We start from the raw sequence: 15,226 nt of genomic DNA, 5'->3' as shown, positions 1-15,226 counted from the left end.
GCCCCGGCCCAAAGCAGGGAGGCAGAGGAAGGAACATCCAGCCCTTCACCCTGCCCAAGCCTAAATCCCGCTCATGGCTGTGACAAAGTCCCTTTAGGCATCGCCGGAGACGTTCGGGACCGAGCCCTCACCCTGCCCGAGGGATGGGATGGGGGATCTTTACCCGATGCCCCCCACAGGGAGTTGCAGGCAGCTCTGCTCCAGTGGCTTCCCTGAGCAGGACAAGCAGAGTCAAAGTGACAAAAATCATCCCCCAAGCCCTGCCAGTCCCCCACAGTCCCCAGCCATTGCACAGGGAACCCACTCCCAAGGCTCCCTCCGGGCTCTCACTTCACCCCTGCAGATAATCAGCTCCAAACGCTCCCAGCTGTTGACCTCAGCCTTGCTGTTAAGCTCAAATAATAACAATTTCTAAACTTAATTTGTTTTTCCTTCTGCCCAGAAAGAGCCTCACACCCTGCTGGGAGCGGAAAGCAGATTTGTTATCAGCTCCCATTATCTCCCTGACCCGGAGAGGCTGCCCCAAATAATGACTTCTATAAGAACAGAGAGAGGCAATACTCAGTTTTATTGTTTTGGGAGAGCATTTTGAAGTTCAACTGGAAATAAGCTTTAAACAAACCAGTCATTCCCAGAATCCCTTCCAACAGTTTATGCAGCTGTGGTGGTTTAGGAATGGTCTTCCCCAATTTACTGTTCCCACTGAAAACACCCCAGACCATGTGCCACCCACCCACTCCCCCCACTGCTCCTGCAGCAGGATGGAGAGGAGAATGGGAGGCACAAAAAGGTAAACCCTGTCCTGGCTGGAACCAGGAAAACACCCCAAAATCAACTCCTGCAAATAAACCAATTAAAAAAAAATTAAAAGAAAATAGAGAAGCTAGGAGTGCTTTTGTCATGACTACATAAAGTACTAGAAGTTCCAAAAGTAGAATTGTAACCCCTATTCTTTACCTCGTTGTGTTAAAATAACTGGGCATTCCAAAAATCCTTTCAGCATGTTCACTGACTTTAAAAGCTGTGTCAAAATGAGGAAGATGAAGTATCAAACTTGCATATCTCATCTACTATGACAGGCATCAAAAAGTGCTCTAGGACTGTTTAGCATTTATTACATGATATTCAGTGAGGAGTTTTAAAGGGGAGAAAAAAGGAATGCTCTGTTATCACCAAAAAAGAACATTTCAAGCTCTTTGGAGCGTGTATCAAGTGGGATTTGGGTCTCTCTAGAGCCTTACTCTAAATTGATACAAGGTGGAAGAGATGAGAAGCCACATCTTGCAGCTCTGCAGGTTCCTCCTGACAGCCAGTGCAATTCTGAACTGCAGAACTCTGCCAGAACCCTTCAGGCACCAGAGGTCACAGCAACACCACGTTTTCAAACCAGATCAGAGTCCAGAAAGCAGGAACAAGCTTCAGCTTTATTGTTCTCCCAGCCATGGTCATCTTTGTAAAGGAATGATATTGCACCTGAAAAAAAAGAGGGTAGGAGGAAATATTAAATTTTAATTTCTCAGACAGGCACAGAAGCCCTGGCATGGGATGGCTCAGACCCACCACCACTGGTTTCCCAGACAAACCAGCCACTGAGACCTTTCTGCCTGTGCTCATGTTTGCTGGCACTCGACTCCCTGTATCCCTGTGCAGAACCAGCAGCCTCCAGCTCCCTGGTGCCCACCTGTGAGCTCTGTCACAGTGGGCAGTGACACAGCCAGGGCTGGCCCTGCTCAGGAAATGTGCCCTGAGCTGGTGAAAGCCTCTTTCCTCCAGCAAGTGAAACAGTAGCTCACCCCAGGAGGCCCTTCCCGGCCCAGCGCTTTGGAGTCAGCCCCACGTGCACCCTTCTGCCCCCACGGATCACAGTCACACTCAGGGGTCTCTGAAAGAGTGGAAAAAATAGAAAAATAACCAAAATATTTCACTTTTTCATCACAAAGTCAACTCTCTTCCTTCTTTTGCTGAAGCACACAAAGAACATTAAGCCCAAGGAAATGTTCTGCAGCAGTGCCCACTCCCCCTCCTGTGGCTAGAACTGAAAGAAGAGAGTGTGAAGTCATCTCCAGGAGATCCCTCACTTCCACCACCAAGCACTTAATGGTTGTGGCAGCTTCTCTGGCCAGGCCACCAGGGTGGCACAGCAATGCTGCTGCAGGGAGTCCCCAGGGAGAACAAACAACGTGATGTTCACACCTCTCAGCTCTTCCATTCATGAGCCAATAGCTCAGTGCTGTCAGAGAGCAAGGCTACAACTGCACAGACTGAATCTGACACCGTTTCTGACAGGGAAGTGATGATTCCAGAGATCCAAGTTCCATAGAAAAAGCTGTGGCTAACAGAGACAGGCAAGAGAATGCAGTCACAGCAGGAATGAGCTCACCCCCTCACTGTGCTGCACCACTGTGGCAATGTTCTGCAGGTTCTGGAAGTTGTTTGCATTGACAGATCCAAACTCCACAATCTCATCATCAACTTGAAGTCCCTGGACAGAGATAGAAGAGAGATGAGCATCTGCATTTTCCAAAGACAGGTAATGTCACAGGAGCATCACCCTTCACCCAGCCTCAGGTAGAGAGATGTGCTACAACACCTCTCACACCCAGGCAAGTGAACATCACTACAGCCACAGGGAGAACTAAGTGTTCATTCCCCTGTTCTGTTTCATGGGAAGAGAAATACTGAGGCTGGAATGGTCGGTGAGGTGTGGAAGGAGCTGTGTGGTGCCAGGATACAGCTCAGAGAACACCCATCTCATCCCTGTACAGTGACCAGCCCCTTCACAGGACATCCCAACATGATGAAAAGAAGAGGTTGACACCCTAATCAAGGCCCCAGCTTATTCCCACTGATTAACAAGAGGCAGAGGGAGCCATGAGCTGTCTGGCTCCAGCCAAAGCCTTCCCCACGAGCCGTGCCCAACGCACCGAGACGCTGGCGGGAGAGCCGGGGCTCACGGAGTTCACTTTGGCAAAGGCCCGGGGCAGGCTCTGGCTCTGGCTCATGGCCTCGGCCAAGGCCTCCGCCTCATCCTTGGCATGTTTCTCCTTCTCCCGAGCGTGCAGCTTGTGCAGAGCTTCCTCCACCTGCTTCATCACTGCCTTGTGGTCATTCTGCAAACCTGTGGGTGACACCATGAGCACACAGGGAGCTGGAGAGGCTTCCCCCAAAGGGCTCTCAGCACCTGCTCCCCCTGCAGTCACACAGAGCGGTGCCCTGGCTGTCTCTGGTCTCAGCAACAACCTCTGCTCTATCTGCTGGGGCCTGGTGCGAGCCCGGCAGATGTTTATCAGTGCAAGACACAGAGAAAACCACCCTACGAATTTTGGTAAACATGCAAAGGCAGAAGGGCTGCGAGGCCCGTGATCCCTTAGAACTCAGTGAGCAGCTTAAGTCTTCTTTCCATTAAGTCACCTGCTGTTACGTACACACCCATCCTAAGGAAAGCCTGGGATGAAATAAATGCCAAGCTGTTTTCTACCCAAATTTTATTCTACAAACAGCCCAGAAAAGCTTTGATGTGTTTCACAGATCCATTTTACTGACTCAGCCCAGGCGGCAGCTCCGAGCCCTGAGCAGAACCTGGGGAAGAGGCTCAGCGCAGCCCCGGGCCCCGGTTCTGCGGAATTACAACGCGCGCCATGGGGGTTCCAGAGAGCTCCGCGGTTCCGCGGTGCCCGTTCCCGGGCAGAGGCCGCGTTTGCCCCGCACATCCCGGTTTCGCTGGCTCATCCCGCGGGATGGGGCGCGGCCCGGTCCCGGGAACGGCCCCCCCGCCCGGTTCCCGTTCCCCGCTCACAGATGATGTTGTGCCGGGCTGTGCGCACTTGGTACAGGTCGATGTCCGAGCGGGGGAAGCCCTCGGCGTCCACCAGCGGCTCGTGCATCCCGACGCCCTTTTGCTGTGAGGGGAGAGGCGGCGGTTGGGAAGGGGCCGGGCCCGCGGGCCCGCACGGCGCCCCCCAGCCCGGCCCGGCCCTGCCCGGGCACTGACCCCCTCCAGGAGCTCGTAGCACGCCTTGATCTGCGCCTCGATCTCGTCCTTGCGCCGCACCAGCTGCTGCACATCGCTGACGGTGACGGGGCGGCCCCCGCCGGGCTCCGCCATGGCCGCGGCCGGACGGGAGCCGGGACGGGCGCGGGGCGGGGCCGGGGGCGGGGCCAGCGGGGCCGTGAGGGGGTGACAGGCGGGGACACGGCGGGGACACGGCGGCGGCAATAACGGGGTGACACAGCTGCGTCACTGCCTCTGCGGCACACCGCTGTGGTGCTGGCATAGGGGGGGCACAGCGGTGTCACCGTCACCGGGTCACGCTGCTGTGGTGGTGCCATGGAGCGGCTCTGATGGTGACACGTGGTGGCACAGCAGTGTCACCACCAGTGAGTTACGCAGCTTTGATGGTGACATGTATTAGCACAGCGGTGTCACCACCGCTGGGTGACACAGCCGTGGTGGACGATGTTATGTCCCTGTCCCTGCTGCTGGCCCCTCTCCAGTCTGTGGCCCAGAGCATTTGCCGAGTGCTGCGTGGCATCCATGTCCCGGGCAGTGTGGCAGCAGGGGACAGCCCCACCACGAGACCCCCACCCCTGTCCTCCGTGCCACTGGCACCACCCAAGCCCCCCGTGCTCATCCCCTCTGGCCTTGCTGGTGGTGCAACTTCCCACCACTCCCAGCCAGGTGGAGTTTGTGCACTGGTGTCTCCCCGGCAGGGCCATCTCTTGTGCCCTCCTCCTGCTGTCCCACATTTTGGGGTCCCTGCAGCACTGGGCTCACCAGGGCTAAAGGTGGCCCCGTGCCCAGACACCACCGCACACCCAGCCGGGCTCTGCAGGCTGTCCTGGCTCAGCGCTGCCCAGGATGACGTCCCCAGGGAGGGGTGAATGTCCCCAGGGGCAGCGGGCGGGCCGGGGGCTGTGCTGGCCGAATTGCGTCACCCCCCGGTGACCTGGGACACACACGGGGCAGGGATTTGGCTGCGGGGTCAGCAGGGTCCCCACCCTCCGCGGAGCCTCACGTGCTGCACTCCCACCCTCGGTGCCACCGACAGGGCTGCAGGGACCCGTGACACGGCCCCGGTGACAGCCACCCACCGCCGCCGCTTTGGGCAGCTCCCAGCCCAAACCATCCCTGGGTTGGTGGTGGGAGAAGGTGGGGCCGAGGAGGAGCCTCCCCGTCCCGTTATATTGAAAGCGTCCCATTCTCAAGCTCTCTTTGCTTCCATCACATCGCCAGGTCACAAAAATGGTGAGGGCAGCAGATGGGAATGAATTCAGACATCGGGGGCTCCATGGCACGGGGCGCTTTTGGAGATTTAAGCTCTGCTTGAATTCGGGTTTTCCAGTGACTGTTCTGGACGTGGCACAGCAGAGCTGCTCCTCACAGCCTGACCTTTGGATTCATCTCCCTGGGGGCTGCTGTACCTGCCTGTCCCGCTAATGTCTCTCTTTTCTCATTCTCTTTCAGACGACCTACACAGACAAAGGAGAAAAGGTAAGAGCTGTGTCCCTGTCCTGCCCCTGTGCCTGGTGTGAAACATCAGTCATGTTACAGGAGATTGTGTCAATTCCTTGAATACCTGTTGAAATCAGAAGTAAAACTTCTCTGAGCCACACAAGATCCTCGTTGTAAATTAGTATTAACCATTGAAATTTCTGGTTTGAGAGGAGAGTGACAAAGAGGAGATGATGGATATTTCCCAGTCAAGTCAAGCCTTAAGCTGAATCCTCATTCCATGCAACATTTATTTCCAAATGCTGCATTCTTTGCCTCCTTTTTCACTTTTAAAGTGTTTCCAGTGCTGGGTGGCCTGTGCCAGGCTGGGCAGTGGTGGGGAACGGAGAGAAGGGGGATCTGTCCTGGTGCTGGTGGTTGTGTAAGAGCTTTTGTGGAATAATTAATCTTTAACAGAGTGAGGTTTGCAGGTGGGCAGCTCGCTGGGATGGCCACTTGTGGGGAGCACTGGGAGAACTGAAACTGTGGCTGTGGGCAAAGGTGAATCAGTGCTTTGTACCTTCCAACCTGCAGTGCAGGATCCTGTGGGCCTTGACTGTAAAGCACTTTGGAAAATCCCCATCTGGGGGCTGTTCCACCCAGTTAATTCAGATGCATTTGCAGGAGATGCATTTTCAGGGTCCCAGCTGCTGCTTCCCCCTGCTCCAGAGCTGAGCAGTGCTACAGGAAATGCAGCAGCAGCAGCTTTCAGCCCCATTTTCCTTCCTTTTAGCCCCAACGAGGCCGCTTCATCCATTTCCACTCCATCACCTTCTGGGTCGGCAATGCCAAGCAGGTGAGAGGCTGCAGCCACCAGGCACACGTGTAAGGGGACAGCAGTGCCAGGGGACATGAGCCAGGGGACACGAGCCAGGGGACACCTCCCACGCCGGGACAGGCCGGGCTCTGCAGGCATTGGCTGCCTGGGGGGTGTTGGTTCCTCCCGGCAGCCCCTGGGCCCGGGATGTGCCGTGTCCCAAAGCCCGGCCCTGGCCTGGCACCGGTGGCCTTGGTGGCCTTGGTGGCCCTTGCGCAAGGCGAGGGGCGGCTGCTGGGGGTGGGATGTGGGACATGAACCAGAGCACGTGGCCGGGCTCAGCTGTGGCCACCAGCCTGCAGAGCTGTGTGGGCTCATGGCAGCTGATCTCCAAACCTTGCCCTGGGCAACTTAAACACCCCTGTGCTTCACACCTGAGCTGCTTTTCACCCAACCTCACAGAACGGGGGACACGCAGAAATGTCTCCTGCTGCATGGCAGCCCTCACAGAAAGTTCTGGAGGCAGCACTTCCCACTGAATTTGGGCTTTTTCCTCAATCCTGGCCCTTTCTTGCCTCTGCCTGTTCCCCCTGGGCTGCTGGAGGAGGCGGAGAAGCTGCTGCCTGTTCTCACACACATACAGGGCAAGTGTGACTTGCACCTGCCATGGTGGCTGTTGTCCATGGCCTGTGGGCCACCAGCACCACAGCTTCCAGCAGAGGGACTCTTCCCTGCCCACAGGCTGCATCCTACTACTGCAACAAGCTGGGCTTCGAGGAGCTGGCCTACCGCGGGCTGGAGACCGGCAGCAGGGAGGTGGTGTCACACGTCATCAAGCAGGACAAGGTAAGGGAGCCCCTGACAGAGGTGCCACTGCCAGGGCAGGGAAAGGTGAGGTGGTGTCAGACCCACCATGAAAACCATCACCTGTGGCTCCATCCTCACCTCTCCTCCTCCTCCTCGGCAGATCGTGTTTGTTTTCTCATCCGCTCTGAACCCAGGGAATGAGGGTAGGTGTTACTGGGGGGGATGCAGTGGGAAATGGCTGAACAAAGCAGCTCTGCTCATGCCTGTGGCTGTTCCTGCTGGGGGCAGAGATGGGGGAGCACCTGGTGAAGCACGGGGACGGGGTGAAGGACATCGCCTTTGAAGTGGAGGACTGTGACTTCATCGTGCAGGTGGGCAGCCCCTCCACCCCCTCCCACACAGCCCCCCAAAACGGTGAGGGGAGGCAGGAGGGCCTGGGGATGTCTCCCCCTGGCCTGGGGGAGCTGTGGCAGGACAGGATCTCTCTCCTTCTGCCCAGAAAGCCAAGGAGCGTGGTGCTGTGGTGGTGAAGGAGCCGTGGGTGGAGCAGGACAAATTTGGGAAAGTGAAATTCGCAGTGATCCAGACGGTGAGTGGCAGGGCAGGGCCATGGAGCTGGCTGCACCTGGGAGGCCCCTGCACAAACAAAGCCATGACACAACCACTTTCCCCCCTCACAGTACGGTGACACCACCCACACCTTGATAGAAAAGCTCAACTACAAGGGCCTGTTCCTCCCTGGGTACCACCCACCCCTCTTCAAGGACCCCCTGCTGCCCAAGCTGTGAGTACTTTCCAGAGGCTCCTGCCTGGCCCTTTGCCATCGTGTTCTGGTGGGATATCCCACTGAGGAGCTGGACAGGACCCCACTGCCTTGCCCTGGAGCCCCCTGAGCTGTGGGATACCCCTGAGCCTGGCTGAGACCCTCCTTGTCTCCCCCCACAGACCAAGTGCCAAGCTCAGCTTTGTCGATCACGTTGTGGGGAACCAACCTGACCTCCAGATGGTCCCAGTCGCAGACTGGTAAGAGTGGGGAGAGCTGGTGGGAGGTGGGATGGAGCAGCAGCACAGCTCTGCTGGTCCCACCACTTCTGCCAGGGCTGATGAAGCCAGCACAGCTCCATTACTGTGGGGATGGAGCAAGGGCTTGACTGTGCCCCCTGTGACTGGGCAGGTACCAGAAGAACCTGCTCTTCCACCGCTTCTGGTCAGTGGATGACAAACAGCTGCACACCGAGTTCAGCGCCCTGCGCTCCATCGTGGTCACCAACTACGAGGAGACCATCAAGATGCCCATCAATGAGCCAGCCCCTGGCAAGAAGAAATCCCAGATTCAGGTGAGTGGATGCTGGTGGTTGACCCATGTGGCTGCCTCCACTCCCAGGGGGATCTTGGTGAAGGAACAGGGACCAAAGGTCAGTGATGTGGAGCCAGAGCAGACCTGCTGTGCTGAAGTGGCTGCTAGAAAGGAATCCTGGCTCTGCTTGGGCCCAGGGCCCACCCATCTCATCAACAGTGTCTGTCGTTCTGTGGTGCCCCTGGGCTGATCTTGCCTGCATATTTTTAAGCCCACACCCATCCCTTCACAGCTGTAGCTGTGCTGTCACTGCCACGGTGACATCTTTTCCCTGTAGGAATACATTGATTACTACGGAGGGGCCGGAGTCCAGCACATCGCACTGAACACCCCCGACATCATCTCAGCAGTGAGTGCAGCCCTGGGACCCCCCCTGCCCTGGGACCCCCTGCCCTGGGACCCCCCCTGCCCTGGGACCCCCTGCCCTGGGACCCCCTGCCCTGGGACCCCTCCTGCCCTGGCTCTGGGCCTGGTGCTTGTCACAGGGTGCACCATGACCCTGTCAGGGTACAAGGACCCAGAGCCAATGGCCTTTGTGCTGTGGTTGTTTTACAACCAGCATTAACTGCCCAGGGATGCTGCACCTGTGAGCTGCCTGTCCCTCCAGCTTAAAGCAATTGGGGTCTGCAGGGCCCTTGGTGGCACCTCTGTCCTTGCAGGGTGGAACACAGCCAGGCTGAGCCCCATACCCACCACCCACCTTCAGCTGGGGCAGGTCTGGGTTGAGCACCCAGGTCTGGGCTCCTCTCCAGACCAAAGGGCCTCCAGAGGTATCAGGTCAGAGCAGGACAAATGATTCTTGCACAGCTCTCTACAGTGCCTGGTGAGGACATCTTGGGCCTGCCCACTCCTGGTGCCAAAGTGAAAAGATGAGACAGGTTCTCATGCTTGAGGTTGGCCAATGCCATGGGAAAGCATCTCTGTCCCGACACAGGAAATGCTCCTGGCACAAACCCCTCCCAAGCTGAGCCCTGCTGGGTCTCCCCTGCCTTGCAGATCACCAACCTGAAGCAGAGGGGCATGCAGTTCATGGATGTGCCCTCCAGCTACTACCAGGTGCTGCGGGAAAGGCTCAGAACTGCCAAAATCAAAGTGAAGGAGAACATTGACAAGCTGGAGGTGAGTCAGAGGGGGAAAGGCCTGCCCAGGGCTGGACCAGCTCCCCACAGTGCCCTGCAGGGATGTGAGTGACACAGAGAGCCCCACCTGCTCCTCTGTGGGTCTTCGAGCTGTCACCTCATTTCTTTTCTCCAGGAGCTGAAAATCCTGGTGGATTTTGATGAAAAAGGCTACTTGCTCCAGATCTTCACCAAACCAGTTCAGGACAGACCCACGGTCTTTCTGGAGGTGATCCAGAGGCACAATCACCAGGTTGGTTTGAGGTCTCCCTCTGGTCCTGGCCAGGAGCCCTCAGGGCCAAGCCCTGGTCCCTAACAGTGCCACCCCCGCAGGGCTTCGGTGCTGGGAACTTCAAGTCTCTGTTTGAGGCCATTGAAATGGATCAGGATGCCAGAGGAAACCTGACTGTGCTGGAGCCCAATGGGGAGACCAAGAGGATGTAGGGGATGGCAGCAAGTGCCACCCTCAGCCCCAAGGAGCTGAACCCCAAATGAACTGGGAAACACCCCACGTTTTGGTAAATAGCCCAGGCTGGAGTGCCACAAAGCCAGGGAAGCCACTGCCAAGCTGGACAATGCAAAAGGACCCAACACCTCTCCCAGCCCAGCCCTGGCACTGCCCTTCCGTGACCTCCTGGGAGATGGGGCGTGGGAAATAGCAAACACACTCAAAAAGCAGCTTAATCTGATCCAAACCATGGAATTCTTAACAAAGGGCAGGTTTAGGGCATGTGCCAAAGACATGCAGCTACAGAGGAAGACAGAAGAAACAACTGGGAGTGCTCAAATTTAGTCTATCCAAAGTTTTAATTTTAGCTACACGGGAAGCTGCGAAAGCACGGAGGCATTTTCCTCTCTGCACATCTCCTTTTTTAAGATTTTGGTTTAATTGCTTTTAGACTCAATCTTCAATTTGAATTTGCTGAGAATAAACATGGTTTTAGGGTAGCTACAACACTCTGGAATGAGAATTTATTGTATTTACATATTTCAGCCTTCCCAAGGCAACAGAGTCTTGCTCTAATACCTGTAAATTCCTGCATTAATGATGGGTTGGGGTTTCTCCCATGTTTCCAGCAGTAACTGCTGGCATTGGCAGCAATTCCTTGGCTCAGATCCTGGCTGCATGTGCAAAGTCCCCTCTGGGTGCTGCTCTGGTGTTGTCCTTTGCACGGGGAATTCCTCCCCAAAGCAATAAATCCCTTTTCTGACCTGGCCTGAGTGCCTGGGGAGTCCCTGTGTTCCAGGGGCTGCAGCTCAGCACTCCCTGTCCCAGCTGCTGAAGGCCACCCTGGGGTGCTGCACAGCCCCTTCCACACCCCCCTGTTCCCTGTTTGCCACCAGGGGAGCTCTCAGGCCCTGAGCCCCTGCCGAGCCCTCAGCTCAGGATGGGCTCCTCTGAGCCCCAGCTGGGGCTGTCCTGCAGCCCTGTCCTGTGCTCACCTGAGGAATGCAGGAGCTGAGCTGGGAAGTCTCCTCCAGCCTCTGTCCTGTGTCTTCCACCTCCTCCTCCTCCATCAGCCATTCCTCTTGTCCCTGCTCCAGGTATTTCTTTTTGAATAAAAGCTCAGAGAGGCCACCCTGACCCCCCAGCAGCAGCAGCCCCCAATTGTGGGGGGTACATGGGGGGTACAGGGGCCAAGCCTGAGCAGCTGCCCCTGTCCCAGGGAGCAGAACTAATCCAGATTTCAAACAATCCCAGAATATCCTGGAAGGGACCCACAAGAACCATCCAAGTCCAACTCCTGGCAATTGGAATAAACTGATCTATAAGGAAAGAAAGCAAAGAGCCTCTGGCCCCAACAGCCTCACACATCTCTGACCCCTCAGGTGGTGGTTAAGGCCCTTTGCCTCTATAAAGTTAAAAATAAATAAATAAACAAACAAATAAATAAAGGATATGAAATCAGAGCAATCCAGGGGGGAAGAAGGAGGAGCAGGGACCCCTCACCTGCAGACACTGGACATGTCTGGGACTCCTGGTTCACTGTCAGGAGAGCTCTGCCTCAGCTCTCCAGGGCTGCAAGATTGTTAATACTGAGACAAAGTTTATAGACTAGAATCACATATTTCTTTCTATGACTAGAATCACATATTTCTTTCTATGACTAGAATCACATATTTCTTTCATGCAATATAATGTTGTTTAAATTCATTTCCTGCTCACCAGAATTAATATTTGCAGTAAACTTTGCTGAAAATCAGTTCTTCACACTGTTCTTGTTCTGCATCTGCCTCCTTGAGCTCTCACAGCTCCCAGGTAATATATTAAGCACAACATAATTTTTCTGTAAGAAAAGTCAGTATATTTATGGTTTGCTTTATAAAAGTTACTATAATACAATGGTACATAGTATTCAATTCACAAAAATATGAACAAATATATACAGCATGACACATCCACAACAAAAACACTTTCTTCAAAACAAGATACATACTGGTGACAGATTCTATATGCACAAAACATCCCTAAATTTATAAATTTGCTTAACCAAAGAAAAAGCAGAAATCCTAAATCTTCAAAGCAGAGTTGTTTTTTTAAAAGGAACTTAAGAAAAAAAAATTTAAATTTATTGCAAACAATTTGACCTGCCTACTTTTAAAGGAGGCCCTTGATTTCCACGCTGGGAATTAAAACCAGAAAACTGCAAGAATTGGGAGCTGGGTGTTCCACTTTGCTTCCAAACTGCCCCATTGTTTTAGAGTGTCCTTCTTGATGTGTTTTCACTTGGACAAATCCTACAGTGGCAATTGAGGAAACTCATAAAAACAAAACAAATATTAAACTGAAAAAATCCAGTTGCTAATTTGCTTAAATACATTTTAGGGTGTCTATTAGACTGTACACATTTCCTCGCTTGAAATAAATAGATCTTGCACATAAGGGTTCAGACTGAGGGAGGGGGGAAAGAAGAAGCCTTGACTTGGCAATTTTTTGTCTTCAGTTTCTTAATGCTTCTAATTGCATCTATTTATTTGACAAAAAACCCCCATATTTATACAGAATTTACATTATACAAAGCTTGACACAAGCTGTAAATGCCACCAGCTCCTTTGCTATACTCAGTCCTTCTTCCTCCCCATCTTGACATGATTTAGAGCTGGAATCTGTTTAAAAAGAACTCCAAATTACAATAGTCACTTTTAATAAACTATTTACATGCTCTTGAAGTACAAAGAAATCAGCAAAAAAATTTCAACATGTTTCTACAAGAAACAGTGTTTGAAGAGAAGATTCTTGAGTTCGCCTATGTACAGAAAATGCATTTTTTTATACTTCAAAATCCTTTTTTTTCCTTAAATTTTTATTTTGTACAGAAATGCACTGAAATGATCCCTGAAAAAGGTCACAAAAACCAGAACTGAAACTACTGAATTTGATGGAGTTTTAAACTGATGGTTGTTTTTTCTTTCCTGGTAGAAATAAGCTGCTCTGTACAATATAAATAACTGCAGGATGAGCCCCATCCCCTCCAGCCCCCCAGGTCCTGTGGATGCCAGCACAGAGGCACCTGCACCTGAACTCCCACAGCTGCAAACCCAAGGCTGAAATTCTATTTCCATCATTTTGCTCTGTTCTCTTGGGTCATTCCTCCCAGAGAGATGGAATTTTGCAGGAGCACTGTAAATGTCTCTCTCTTTTTTTGTCCTGGGCTCAAATTGAAGTGCCAATAAATGTGGGGATGTGTTTTTCAGTGGACAAAAGCACTGCAGGCCCTGTAAGCAGCACGAGCTGCTGAGGCTCCCCTTGTCCCTGTCACTGTTCCCAGGGGTGCCTGAGCTGAATGGAACCACAGCAGCCACAGCTCCTGCCCTCCTCTCACCCCAGCCTTGCCAAGCACAAGGCAAAGGATCTGAGGCCTCTCCCAGCCACATCTGTGCCTGCAGGGCTCCCCTGGCAGGGACAGGGCACCCATGGAAATCACTGCACCAGGCTTGGGAGTCCTCACCATAAAATGATTTGTTTGGAGGTCAGGCAGCTTCCCAGTGTAAGACAAAATATCTCCAGGGAGGACTCTGCAAGCCAAGATTTATGGGGGAGAAAGAGAAGTCTCAGGTTTGGCTTTGAGACCAGACATGATTTTTCAGAAGTGCTGTGGGTTCAACAGCTCTGTTTCATCCTGGGGAAGCACTGGGAGATCAGCTCTTCTAAAAACTCACATTATTTGTCTGGGATCCTAAAAGGGGATGAATTACAGGCAGTTTCAGAAGTGCCCAAGTGATTTAGGTGCTCATGGTCTTTGGCACCCAAATCCCTTTGGTGCTCCTAAAACACAGCGTGAAGGACCTGAAGGTGACAGGGACCTTCCTCCCCACCTTCCTCACCAAGGGTTAAGGCAAACTGCAGGGGCTGATCCCACCCAGAGCACAGGGATGAGCTGGGAACACAGGGCTGGGCCATGTGGGGTGTGCTCAGCCCCACAAATCCACCATCAATGCACTGGAGCAGAGAGGGAGAAGGCCAAGGACAGGGGCTTCAGTTCTGACACACAGGAAACTTCTGTGCATTTCCAAAGCCTTGCAAGTCAAAGGCCAAGCTGTGGAGATGCCAACACAGTGAATCTCACTCAAAAAAATAACAACTAAACTGAGCAGCTGGTTAAACTCCCAAATGCCATCACTGCAGTTCCACCCAACATTCAGTGACAGAAACTTGTGCTTCTCATGATTTTAGGTTCTGGGTCACCAACACCCAGGTGCTGGAGAGATTTAGGACAAAGGAGGAGAAACAAAACAGAACTGAACCAAAAGCAGAGATGGACCATGGGCTGTCCAATCTCAGAGACAGTTTGCTCGCCCTCAGACAGGAACACAGGTGTGTTAAGGCAGCTGGCAGCAGTCTGTGTGCTCCTGCTCCCTCAGGCCTTTTGTCTGGAGGAGAAATTCAGAGGCAGAGGTCTAACCTACATTACAAACTCCACACTGCAGAGCAGGCCTGGCAATTCCATGGAACAGCTGAAAAAACTTCCAGGAACCTCTTTTGCAACCTCTTTTGTTCTCACCCCTGTGGAGGTTTGGAAAGAACACAAGAACACAGCTGTGCAATTTGTTCTGTGGGGAGAAGGTGTTTAGATATGCAGATAATCTTCCCATTTCAGAATGACATTGCAACTTCCCCTTACAAGCCAATTAAAAAGGGTTTAGTACAACTAATCTCTACTTTTAAAGCAGGAGAAATTCAATGCAAATTGAAAAACTGATCCTGTCTATACCTGAACGGTGGTGTAACATTTCCAGATCTCATCCAAAGAATTATTTTTTTCGTGTTTGGTCCCATTTTTAAATGGAACCTCTTGAAGAACTGCAACCTTCACCTCAGCACATCTACAAGGACAAAATATATTGAGAAATCATTTTAAAACATGCCTTCCAAATTTAGAGAAGCAATAGAGGCTTCCATGCTATAGATGGGGGGCACAGGATTGCTTTCAGGGACATTTCTACCATGGTTTTCTGGAGGGACAGGATCCCCCTGGCCAAGTTACTGAGTAACAGAGGGAGGAGAGCAGCAGGGCACAGCTTGCTCCTATCACAGGAGGCATCTCCCACATCCAAGGACAGAGCAAATACTCCACATTAAACACTAGAAGGGCAGGGAAATGCAGATGAAGGTGAGAAAAAATGAATACAAGTCACACATCAGCCTGATTCCCACCCACAGGAAGAAAGTCCTGCTACAAACGTGGGCCGTAGTC

General features: G+C 53.0%; 2 protein-coding genes across 8 annotated transcripts; one reads left to right on the top strand and one right to left on the bottom strand.

Annotated features, from left to right (window-relative positions):
• Nucleotides 1-549: 549 nt before the first annotated feature.
• PSMD9 (proteasome 26S subunit, non-ATPase 9) lies at nucleotides 550-4,289 on the bottom strand. Of its 2 annotated transcripts, none has more exons than XM_071445071.1 (6): nucleotides 3,992-4,289; nucleotides 3,825-3,899; nucleotides 2,925-3,118; nucleotides 2,381-2,482; nucleotides 1,794-1,882; nucleotides 550-1,473 (listed from the first exon to the last, which is right to left on the bottom strand). In XM_071445071.1, the coding sequence occupies exons 1-6, from the start codon at nucleotides 4,272-4,274 to the stop codon at nucleotides 1,446-1,448; spliced, it is 771 nt and encodes a 256-aa protein (XP_071301172.1). In that variant the 5' UTR covers nucleotides 4,275-4,289; the 3' UTR covers nucleotides 550-1,445. The 2 variants fall into 2 exon arrangements, with proteins under 2 accessions (XP_071301172.1, XP_071301173.1); XM_071445072.1 differs by having other exon boundaries at nucleotides 3,797-3,899; nucleotides 3,992-4,149.
• On the top strand, nucleotides 4,249-10,485 carry HPD (4-hydroxyphenylpyruvate dioxygenase). 6 transcript variants are annotated; one of them, XM_071445062.1, is made up of 14 exons: nucleotides 4,249-4,377; nucleotides 5,465-5,491; nucleotides 6,225-6,287; nucleotides 6,990-7,094; nucleotides 7,216-7,258; nucleotides 7,344-7,426; nucleotides 7,555-7,644; nucleotides 7,736-7,839; nucleotides 8,001-8,078; nucleotides 8,230-8,392; nucleotides 8,690-8,761; nucleotides 9,409-9,531; nucleotides 9,667-9,783; nucleotides 9,864-10,485. In XM_071445062.1, exons 1-14 carry the CDS (start codon nucleotides 4,342-4,344, stop codon nucleotides 9,972-9,974), a joined length of 1,215 nt encoding a protein of 404 aa, XP_071301163.1. In that variant the 5' UTR covers nucleotides 4,249-4,341; the 3' UTR covers nucleotides 9,975-10,485. The 6 variants fall into 6 exon arrangements, with proteins under 6 accessions (XP_071301163.1, XP_071301166.1, XP_071301161.1 ...); XM_071445060.1 differs by lacking the exon at nucleotides 4,249-4,377 and adding an exon at nucleotides 4,401-4,678; XM_071445064.1 differs by lacking the exon at nucleotides 4,249-4,377 and adding an exon at nucleotides 4,401-5,245.
• Nucleotides 10,486-15,226: the final 4,741 nt, after the last annotated feature.

The sequence above is a fragment of the Agelaius tricolor genome, unplaced genomic scaffold, assembly GCF_023055355.1.
Source record: "Agelaius tricolor isolate 1412-34295 unplaced genomic scaffold, bAgeTri1.0.p SCAF_20, whole genome shotgun sequence".
Lineage (NCBI taxonomy): Eukaryota > Metazoa > Chordata > Aves > Passeriformes > Icteridae > Agelaius > Agelaius tricolor.
The sequence above is the reverse complement of the archived record's forward strand: the minus strand, read 5'-3'. Positions and strand labels throughout refer to the sequence as shown.

Excerpts from the sequence above, each read along its gene's own strand:
- PSMD9 (XM_071445071.1), bottom strand. The coding sequence starts at position 4,274 with ATGCCAGCACCACAGCGGTGTGCCGCAGAGGCAGTGACGCAGCTGTGT. Across the intron at positions 2,483-2,924 it reads GCTCTCCCGCCAGCGTCTCG|GGACTTCAAGTTGATGATGA; the intron begins GTGCGTTGGGCA and ends ATCTCTGTCCAG. Across the intron at positions 1,474-1,793 it reads GCCGGGAAGGGCCTCCTGGG|GTGCAATATCATTCCTTTAC; the intron begins GTGAGCTACTGT and ends CTTTTTTTTCAG.
- HPD (XM_071445060.1), top strand. The coding sequence starts at position 4,457 with ATGTTATGTCCCTGTCCCTGCTGCTGGCCCCTCTCCAGTCTGTGGCCC. Across the intron at positions 7,259-7,343 it reads TCTGAACCCAGGGAATGAGG|AGATGGGGGAGCACCTGGTG; the intron begins GTAGGTGTTACT and ends TGCTGGGGGCAG. Across the intron at positions 8,079-8,229 it reads ATGGTCCCAGTCGCAGACTG|GTACCAGAAGAACCTGCTCT; the intron begins GTAAGAGTGGGG and ends GTGACTGGGCAG.